Source organism: Salvelinus namaycush, chromosome 5 (assembly GCF_016432855.1).
Source record: "Salvelinus namaycush isolate Seneca chromosome 5, SaNama_1.0, whole genome shotgun sequence".
Taxonomy (NCBI): Eukaryota; Metazoa; Chordata; class Actinopteri; order Salmoniformes; family Salmonidae; genus Salvelinus; species Salvelinus namaycush.
Window position 1 is genome coordinate 26525180 of NC_052311.1, and position 10973 is coordinate 26536152.

General features: G+C 40.9%; 1 protein-coding gene across 2 annotated transcripts; it reads right to left on the bottom strand.

Annotated features, from left to right (window-relative positions):
* Positions 1-3271: 3271 nt before the first annotated feature.
* Positions 3272-10664, bottom strand: LOC120048119 (forkhead box protein O4-like). Of its 2 annotated transcripts, none has more exons than XM_038993836.1 (4): positions 10528-10664; positions 8241-8699; positions 6561-8017; positions 3272-6335 (listed from the first exon to the last, which is right to left on the bottom strand). In XM_038993836.1, the coding sequence occupies exons 2-3, from the start codon at positions 8670-8672 to the stop codon at positions 6590-6592; spliced, it is 1860 nt and encodes a 619-aa protein (XP_038849764.1). In that variant the 5' UTR covers positions 8673-8699; positions 10528-10664; the 3' UTR covers positions 3272-6335; positions 6561-6589. The 2 variants fall into 2 exon arrangements, with proteins under 2 accessions (XP_038849764.1, XP_038849762.1); XM_038993834.1 differs by having other exon boundaries at positions 8241-8713.
* Positions 10665-10973: the final 309 nt, after the last annotated feature.

A 10973-nucleotide genomic window follows, 5' to 3' on the forward strand; every position in this document is an offset into this window, starting at 1 on the left:
TAGCAGGTGTTCTTAATATTTTGTATACTCACTGTATATCATTAAAGCATATTTACAAAAATATGAAATAAAGGGGGGAGAAGGTCCTTGCAGTTAAAAAGATGGTTGTCTTACGTCATTGAGGCAGAGTAAGGGTGAGGCTAGCCTGGATCCATAACAGCATCTGAGACCGAAGACAGATGGCAGGGTGATTTGAGCATGTCTGCAATCAACTCATCACGGATCCCTGACCGTAGGCCAAGTTCCCTTCTTATCCCTCACCCCCGTGATCACTTTACTGAGAAATCCACATTTAACCGATCATGTTGTTGTGCAATATGAAACAAACAAGCAGTTGTGCTCATGCATATTGCTAATAGTTGGCACAGAAGTGTTATTAGTGAGATCGTTTAGGGTTGCTTCGATTTCATTTAAACAGTTTGTCACTAAAATAGAGCAGTCAGTATGATTTATTTTAAGGGTATAACTGATTCCAGCTATGATAAATGACAGCATGAAAGATGAAGGAATTGGGTTCAGCTTTTTTCTTATTCTCCATTCCAGTCCCACCAGTCCTCACTTGCTCCCATTCTTAGAAACATAGACCAACAGGTTGCAACAGAGGCCTGAATTAATTCATAAGGTAATGTCCTACATACATCTGTAATTACTTTGAAAGGCCTCCCTCCCTCGTGACATGATTAAAACATGGTAGCTGCTATTGGATAACATATGTTAATCCATTATAGTCTCACAGAAATGTTGGACTTGCGTCTGAGAATCCTTTTTCTATACACGTACCCCCTCTAGTGGCAGATATTAAGCATTTTGAATCAATGTTAAAACGTTTAAAAAAATTACATCCCAATGTTATATTCTTTGATACCATTAAGTTCATGAACAATATACATGTGAATATTAGTGAACCAATGACATTTTTAAATAAAATAATTACTTGGCTAAATGAGTTAAACAGAGTTTAAAGTTTATTTCCACTTTCCAGAACCGTGTTCAACGTTATCTCTGGCTGACTTTACAACATGTAAAGTAAGATTGGGAGAGAAATATATGGATGTCCAGAAAACAGACATATCAATAATTAAAATGTTTCCCTCGTTATGTTGAGATCACAACATATTTATCTCATGATCATGACATAACAAAGGTTGTTTTGTCGAGATCACGAGAAACTCTATAAATAGGAGTGGACGTATTAATGATTGACAGTATGGTTGAAGCGGCAGAGCCCACCGTGGATCAGCGCATATGTTTTAAAGGAAAACTACACTCAAAAATGTTTTGCTAGTCAGCAATGAAGTTTTCAAGATGTAACTTTCAAAATACAGAAATCATCCTGTATGATGCAAAATGTAATGATTTCTCTATTTTGAAAGTTACATATCTTAAACGATTGCTGCCAAGCAAAACATTTTGGACTATGTCCACAATGGACTAATGAAACAAATACCAAAATATAGTTTTTAGGTGGAATTTTCCTTTAAGCTCTCGTAGGGCATCTAAGCCCTGAACGATGCCTGACAGGCAGCCCCGTCTCCCAGGCTGTGTGCCACCCCCAAGACCACAGCCATTCGGATGCGAGCAACAACACAGCTAACTTTGCTAGTATTGTGAGCGAGCTAGATAGCTCGTAAAAAAATTAAAATAATCTATGCTGGTTGTTAGCTTGCATAACTGATGTGTATAATTGTAAAGGGACACTTCATGTTTTATGGATAATAAACATTTACAGTGGGTGAGCTCCATTCCTGACAGGCTGATCAGATTCAATTTCAGCCTCAGAGCTTGATCAGATTCAATAGCAGTCTCAGAGGCTGATAAATCAGGATTCTGCCTTGTAGGCTGTTTCATAGGCAAAGCTCCATGCAGGCAGATTAGCAGTCAGTGCATTATGTATATGATCAAGCGTGGGTGCACTCTATTCCTGGCAGGCTGATCAGATGCAATAGCAGCCTCAGAGAGTGATAAGTCAGGATGCTGCCTTGTTGGCTGTCTGCAAGGAGCCTTCCTTTGAAACAGCCTACAAGGCAACATCCTGTTTTATCAGCCTCTAAGGCTGCTATTGAATCTAATCAGCCTGCCAGGAATAGAGCTCAGCCCCTGGATCAGATATTAATTTGCCTATAAAGCACCTTGACAGCTAATCTGCCTGCAAGGAGCTTTACCTATGAAACAGCCTACAAGGCAGCATCCTGACTTATCAGCCTCTGAGGCTGAAATTGCATCTGATCAGCCTGTTAGGAATGGAGCTCACCCACGGTAAATGTGTCCCTTAGCATGCATAACTGATGTTTATCATTTTAACAACCTGCATAGATAACAAGCTAGCTAGCTAATAAGACTACTTAGCTAGCTCACAAGACTGGCCAAGTTAGCCGTGTTGTTCCTTGCATGCGATTGGCTGTGGTCTTGGGGGTGGCGCACATGTCAGACATCGTTCAGGGCTTAAATGCAGCCACAGGGCTCCTTAATGGTGGTTATCGTGCATCTGAACAAAGGAATGGATGATGTGTGGTCCTTTTGATTATCTCGTGATCTCGACAAAACAACTTTATGTAGTGATCATGAGATAAATAATTTGTGATCGACATATGGGATTTTTTTTTATTTTATTCAAATGTCCTCCTGTAGTAATAAGACCAAAACTAATCAAAGTAAATCAACCCATATTGGCTATGCACAACTTATCAACCCCTGACCCCCTTACCCCCTTAAAAAAAAAAAAACTTACTCAACCCTGTCCACATACTAAAATGCTGTATTATCAAAAAGTGGGGCCATTTTTTTTATTTCAAAATAAGAAAATTACTAACTGCTACTTTTATTATAAGAAAATTAGTATTAAAGAAATGTAAGAAAAATATTGAGAGGAAATATTACAGGGACTAGGGGATACAAAGTAAAAAGCCCATAAATTGTAGGTGACAGTGGCTGAAACTCCAGCAGATTACTCAAGGCATGACCGAGCAAATAAAGTCTATGAGAAGGATGTCCTCTATACCCTGTGCTTTTACAAACAGCCACCAACACACAAGTTACACCACTGTCCAACACTGACACATTCACTTTCACACAGTCCTATCAAACACTCACACCCATCCTAAGATGCATAAGCAGAAGACATGTCTTAAAGACCCGGCCGATAATGGTAACAATAGTATGACCCTGTGGAATCCATCACAGCAACCAAGTTGAGTTGTTGTACATCAATGGGACCAGTAAATGAATTGCCTTTTGCTTACATTTCATACATCATTACTAAAATACCTCAAACTACACAGTATTCACTTTAATTTCAAAACTATTTTTAAGTGACAACGTTTGGGGATCACAATACAGAAAAATAAAAGGTTTGTTTCTTGAAAGATGCACTATGCAGAAATCGCTCCGCCATTTCCTGGTTGCTAAAATTCTAATAGCTTGCCTAATTTCAGTTTATGTGACAAAACAATCACGCAGTGTAGAGAATTATTGTACCATCTAAACCACTGTGAAATATATTTTCCATAACCAAAAATTATATTTTCAGATGGTGTACAAAATTGAAAGTAAAAGACAAAAATGAAACTTAAAACGGGAAGAATAGGAATAGTGCACATAGAACAGATCTACCACTTCTTAGACTTGCTTACAATGACGCCAATTTTGTCAGGTTGCCCAAAAAGTTACATATTTCAGCTTTAACTAATCACTACCTCACTCAAAATATCCTTGTGCTGCATACAAAATGATTCAAGGCCCTGAAAGAATCTAAATATGCACCCATTGCATTATGGCCCTCTTAGGGTATGTCATAAATGACAACTAGCACCGGTCAATAGAAAAATCTGTGCGAAAAAGAGTGCTTTATACAAATGAAAAGCTAAAGTATTCACATGGTTACAGTGAAATTATTAATAATGGATGTCAAACTCCATCTAGGATGCATTTCAGATGAAAAACTGGTCAACACAAAAAACATTTACAATAAATGAAACCTTTTCTTCTGTCGTGATCAAGTATTTAAATACAAACTTCCTCCTAACACAAAACTCATCTTCAAAAGGAAAAAAAAACATGAAAAATGACATGGTGCATCTTGCTATTGAATAACATGCTATAGTGTTCAATATTGGCAGTTTAACAACCTCGAACGAGACTATTGTTATGATATACATGACTAAAGATCTCTTGTTTATTTCCATCTTAGATAGTAAAATTTGAATTTATATTTTTACGTGTTAAATTGAAAGTGGTATGAATCAAAGACCCTTGTGTCAAGGATGCCTCACGATTAAGAAAATGGCAAAACACGAGGGGCTGTTGGTTTCCAGTCTTGTATTTTAACATAGAAATTTACCTAAAATAAATGTAATTATGATGATTATCTGATTACTCCCTTAAGGAAGATGTTTCCATTATTTTATTTTTTTAAATGACCCTGAGATTTAATCGCTGCATCATTTGAGATGTGAATTCAGCATTACTGCTGTGAGCTAAATGTCCTCCACTGTGTAAATAACATGTGCGGGTTTTAACTTGGATTTAAATTTCACAATAATCAAGTCAAATTAACTAAGTGGCTAGTCAATTTGGAAAATCAAGTTATACTGGTATATCCACACATGTACTTCGCCTCAACTCACCTGCCTTGTCATTTGTTAAAATGCAGATTTCTTTTCTTTTTTCTTTCTTTGGCTCCACTTGCGAAGCTTATCTACACTAAAATATTTTTTGTCCCAAGCACCCACTATCTGCCATGTAATTCTTAGTGTTCTTTTGGTTATGTATAAAATCTACATGCATCTCATCTTTTACAAAAATAAAAGAATATATAGAAAATGACCGTTCAAAATGATCTGAAATTGTTTTTCTCCATAACGTCTGATTAGTAATAGAAATATATTCATATATGTTAATATTTCACATATAACCTCCATCTAAATTGTATATTAAACTAGTCAAATATTTTACTTCTCACATGTTGTATTAATTTCATTTAAAAAAAAAATGGTTAGTAATGTATAACAAAGTTATCAGTGAGAAAATATTCCCACATGAAGCCCCAGTTTCCCTTACTTTAAGGGATAGAACATTGCAGGAAAACATTAAATGCAAAACCCTTCAAGAGATCTTAACAATTTCCTTCAAGATTTCTTTTGAATTTTCCTGATTGATCTGCATAGCATGACAACCTTGCCTCTTTTCTTTGATGAAATGATTCAACCGAACTTGGTTTAGTCTCTTATTTTGCCATTAGAGTACAGGAGCCACATGACAGGAATACTCCCAAGTGCCTTGAAACACAACCCAGTTACGCAAAACCTTCAAACGGCCCTTAAAGCAGTGGAGGAAAACTGCTTTCAATGATATAACACTTGGTCAACCAAATAATTTGTTGGCAAATACAATTACCTTTGAATGCCCCCTGTAAAAAGCTCACAAATCACTTTTCTTCACATTGTTAGTGTAACTGCACATCAAGAAAATAAAAAACTCCACCAAAGTGTTTTCTACCCTGCTCTTTAGCACACACTGAGCAGTCATGAATGCCAAGCGGTAAATGCATATCACATACCCTGTACTGTTAAATTACTACTGACATAACTCGTAGTTACTTTGCAGCTCCGGTCTCGTCAATGAAAAAGAAACAGAAGCACATGTTTCGTACCACCAAGCGACCAAATGTTAGACTACGTCTGGTCAACATGCGGAGTCCAATGTCAAATCATACATCTTCAACTTGGTCTCATCCAATGACTTAACATCATCAGCCTTTGCTCGTGTCATCTTCTCAATATTTTAATTGAGGAAAGTCCAGAGGAGTGTGTTGGAACTTCATTCCCTCCATAGATAAAGATGCAGCAGCTTCATTTCATGTCCAAGTTGGTGGTTGTCGGTAATAGTTCACCACCTACAATTTATATGAAAACTGGCAATTCCTTCCTGTGTGCACTGTCCATTTCACCTTCAATATCAAAGACATCAAGGAAGTGTACCATATCAATCCTAAAACTACTTTGGTATGGTAATAATATTCATTGTGATATTAACTTAGAGTTGTTAGTTGTGCTTCATCTTTTCACCCGAAATAAATTCTGTCATACTTATCTCAAACACTCAAAAAAATACAGCAAAGTCCCCAAAAGTTGCAACTGTTACTAGGGGCAGGGACATGGATGGCCTGTGACATGGATGTCTGAGGTCTGGTTTCGTCAAAAGTACAAGCACAAAAGTTAAAAAAATTGCTTCGGAATTGGATCTTCAGCCAATAGGGAGATGAGGATTAGGAATGAATGCACCAGGTGTGTTCTAGGTTGTAGGTGTCGTTGAGTTTGTGTGTGATTGGGGATCCTTACCTGCAACAACAAGTAAAAGACAAATGTTCAAATTGTAGTTCATGATCTTCTTGATTAATCTCCAGAACAAAGCAGGGGATACAGGGAGTGAGTGAGGGTGAGAGGGAAACAAGGGTAATCATGAAGAGGATAAAGAAAGCAAAGGGTAAAGAAAAGAGTGGTTTAGTTGTACAGTGCAAAACTAGGTTAGAGAGGTTAGAACCTGAAAGTATAATTTCAGCATACCTGGCTAACACTGCAAGGTTGCTGAGAAGTTAGCTGGGTACCCAGTTGTGGGCGGAGCTCTGCGTAGTTGCAGGGCCAGAGTAGCTTTGCCCACCTGGCATTATGGGGTCAAAGTTGAAATCAATGCCCTCTCCATCCATGAGGTCACTGTTGATGATATAGTCAACGTCACAGTCCAAGTTCTCTGTGAACATCTCAATGTCCAAGTCAGTGGGCAAGCGGTCTTGACTTGGTAGGAAGGAGCTCGGCGTTCCGAACTGGCCCATCCCTGGCAGACCTCCTCCTATATTGGATAGGCCCCCTCCGTGGTGAGGCCCCATACCTGGCAGCTGTGCATGCTGAGCTTTGAGGGCTGAGAGCTGTGGAGAGTCTTGGGCCATGCCTGACAGGATCATGCCCAGGCCCAGCTGAGAGTGCTGCTGTTGGAGCTGGGACTGCATCCTCATGGATGCCACAGTGTTTGGCTCAAGCCCCTTCCCCAGCAACAGCTGGTTTGGTTTGGGCCGCCCTCCCACCATGGGACCCCCCATGCCCATCATCCCCACTCCACTAGGACTGGGCATAAGGGGGTCCACCTGGGTCATCATGAAATCACTGGGAGGCGGGGAGTCTGAGGTGAGCAACACCTCCAAGCTGGAGGGAACATGGGTGCCATAGAGACCAGTCCCACGGGAGCCAGGGCTGGGCATGGGGTTAAAGAGAGAGTTACCATAGTTTAATGGTTTGGAGTTGTTATTGTTGCCACATTGTGTGCCTGAGGACTGTCCCCCAGTCTGGTTGGGGGCCTGGGAGATGTTGGATGGCTGTAGCTGACGGAAGGAGGGGAACCCGGAGCCCCGGGGAAGCAGTGTTGAGGCAGAGGGCAGAGGGGTGGGGGGAGCCGGTGGGGCTGTGCTGGGACTAGCCCCTCCCTGCTGCTCGGTCATCAGTGTCAGGCCATCGATCAGGTCCAGCTCCTCCATTAGTGTCTCAGTGAGGGTGGGGGGCAGGTTGCCCGTGGAGTAGCCCAGTAGACCTTCCTCAGGCAGGTCATCCTCATCCTCCTGGCCGGGGCCGATGGGGGACAGCCGGCCACTCAGGGTGCTGGCATTGGAGCTGGTGCGTGGACGGAAGCTGGTCCACATGTCAGGGTCGTCTAGGCTACCACGGGATGAGGGGCTGCCACTGTTTACCCCCCATTTAGGGAACTGCTGGGAGGAGTTGGGACTGTCTGCGCCCCCGTCGCCATCTCCCCCAGTGGTCCCGCCCAGGCCTGCTGCTGCCTTCTTGGTCTGCTTGGCTCGCATCCGGCTTTTCAGCAGTTTGCTGCTGTTGTCCATGGAGGCAGCACGGCGACGGGGGGCTTTCCCAGTCTTGCCCCCCTCTGGGTTGAGCATCCACCAAGAACTCTTGCCTGTGGACTCATTGTGAACTCTCAGGAACTTGTTGTGGAGTGATAAGTTGTGGCGGATTGAATTCTGAGTTAGAGGAAAGGGGGGACAAGAAAAAGGGTTTTAAGATTGGTGCCTTGTTAAATTTTCAGAAAACATTCAACTTGGTTTGACGATAGATTTCAAGCAATAACTTCCATTATTCACCAATTAATGCAGTGTAATAATGTATCATGTGTTCACAGCAAATGGGCTGTATAATATGTTTCTAACAATGTGAATAACAATAATGATGAGCATGTTTTTTTACCTTCCACCCTGCTGAGCTGTTGCTATCTCCTTTATCTTTGAAGTAAGGCACAGTTTTCACCATCCAGTCATATATCTGTGCCAAGGTTAGACGCTTCTCTGGAGAGTTCTCAATAGCCTGACTAATCAGGTCCGCGTAAGACTGGTTCCCCCATGCATTGCGCCGGGATGATCCCTTTCTGGGTGTGGCTCCACCTACTCCGGCTACGACTCCTCCCTCTGTGACCACAACTTTCTCAGGCTCGGATATGATTTGCTGTTGCTCCTGCTTATCGTCGTCGGCGGGCGGGGTTCCCGCAGAAGATTCAGGGCCGTCCGCCACCTCCGGTTTGACAGCTGAGATGTCGGGTCTGGGGAGCGGCCATGTGCACGACCTAGGTCTGCTTTGCGGCTCAAAATCTGGGTCAATCGTGGGTACCGTCGAACCCTCCATTGTAAGGTTTTGTTTGCTACAACTATCCTAAATGTAGACAACTAAGAGATAATACTTCAAATAAATCATCAAGGTAAATAATAGTGAGACTGAAATATTGAAACAAAATGTTTTTTTAAATCAAAATAACAATATTGTACTTTTGTAGGGTCACAGGTGAAGAGTGGTGAAGAGCGTTGGGCAAGTAACTGAAGGCTTGAATCCCTGAGACAACTATGTGAACAATCTGTTGATGTGCCCTTGAGCAAGGCACTTAACCCTAGTTGCTCCTCTAAACCGCTCTGGATAAGTGCATCTGCTAAATGACTAATGTAAAATGTAATCTGGGGACATGTATTTGTAATAGGCACACCAAAATGTAGGCCTATTCTTATCTAAGAATGGGTCTATGTTCAAAGTTAGACTATATTGTCTAATGTAATTATTGTATAACCAAAAGTTCTCTATAAACGTCAACTATCTACACCAAAACGCTATGTTCCATTCTCTATTAAGGGGACTAGTAGAAGAGAGAAACAATAATCTGGATACACCAGTATAGTGGTGTTAATCCTGAGATTGGAGATTAGGGGACCCAAATAATCCCTTTAATAGTAACTATCATAAACCTTCCGATTTACATAGAGCAGAGGGCTGGGATGACGGTTCCTTTGTTTGTATAAAAGAACAAAGAGAACTCAGGGAGGAATGCACACCAAAACATCTGGATTGCAATCAGAGACCAATGCAATTTATGGCCCACATAACGTGTTACTGTGGGGTATATACTTAAAATATATATATATAAACGTTTGTCTCGGTTTAGTTTTGGTAGTTTGTTGTGGAAAATGTAAATATATTCGATGTTTATGAAGGTAAAAGTAACGTTAGCTATAAAATTATTGCTCTCACAACACTATAAATTGAACTGACTTGTTTTGCTTTTAGCTTTAACATTATAACATAAAAGTCGCCCTCAAACACATATACTTTGCAAATAACCCACAAATGAGGATTACCACAGTGGGTCACTGATACAAAAGAGCCGACTAGGTTTACTGTGCCTTCGTCTGCACTTGTAAACAACGTGCTGTCTCGCTCCTTCGCATGTAGAAATAACCTCCAGCTTCAATAGAACACTGGAGTTGATATAATATTACTTTGAACATTGATATCCAAATTCAAAGCAATTTAGTAAACAACAACTTTTTTCATTTCAACATACATCTGTCACTGCTCCCCGTGAAACAATATTACTTAGAGTGAATACAAAATCTGGATTCATGGAGTTTGCAATAAAATTGTCAATGTTTCAAGTAAAAAATCTGCAATATTTGATTATCTAAGCAATGACACGTTTACTTCTGATGTCAAAACAGTAATGTTATGCTGGCTGTCGCTTCTTTGGCTACAGTATTATCTAAGTAATTTTAGTCGACTGACAAAAATAAAATGTTGAGCGCAAAACCTTACTGAACAGTTTGATCATGGTGGTCTGTAAAACAAAATTAGAAGAAACAAATGAATCAGAAAGTCCGTGGTTTTCTGATTCAAGTTTTCACGCTCCTCCACATTGCGGGCAAGCGCGTGTCACCATCTGCCATGTTTCTTGACACGCAGCAGCACACGATGCTCGCGCGAGCACAAACCTTAAGAGTGTGCCTAAAATTGGATCAGTCGGCGTCTTGTGACCAATTTAAAGCACGGTTCGTAATCCACGGTTTCTTGGAGTTTAGGCTCTCCCACCTCGGCTCGACTCCACACACCAAACGTAGTTTTTAAAATAGCGTGATAGCCACTTAACGTTAGCTGCTGGCTAACTCCAGTTATTTTGGAGTTCAAAATCCTCTCAAAAGTGGAAAAAAGGCTTCAGTACCTTCCTTTGGAATTCTCCCCCTTTCAATCGTTAGTTTTGCTTGACTTGTGGCTATTCTGGTTGTCCAAATATTCATTCATCGTATATCTTTTTTTGTTTAGTTTTGACTCGAGGCGAAGACTCCCTTCTGACGTCTGTTTACCACTGCCAGAAAACGTGTACTGCGCTTGCGTGGTGAGGACTGCTGGGAAATGCAGTCAGTCATGTGACTTCTTAAAGCACGAATGTAAACAACGAACGTCTGTCGAGCTAAAAGAGCTAAATCAGGATTGTGACATTTCCTAAAGTGTACACACACCACCTACACACCTAAACCAAAGCTGGAAAGTTACCCAACAATGGTCAATCAGATTTCAATTGCCCAAGTAGCCCAGACTTCTAGGCTACAGATCTTTCCAGCTCCAATCTAGTCTTGAAGCACATGTTTCATTTTTTTTTCATTTGAC

Excerpts from the sequence above, each read along its gene's own strand:
- LOC120048119 (XM_038993836.1), bottom strand. The coding sequence starts at position 8,672 with ATGGAGGGTTCGACGGTACCCACGATTGACCCAGATTTTGAGCCGCAA. Across the intron at positions 8,018-8,240 it reads ACAGCTCAGCAGGGTGGAAG|AATTCAATCCGCCACAACTT; the intron begins GTAAAAAAACAT and ends CCTCTAACTCAG.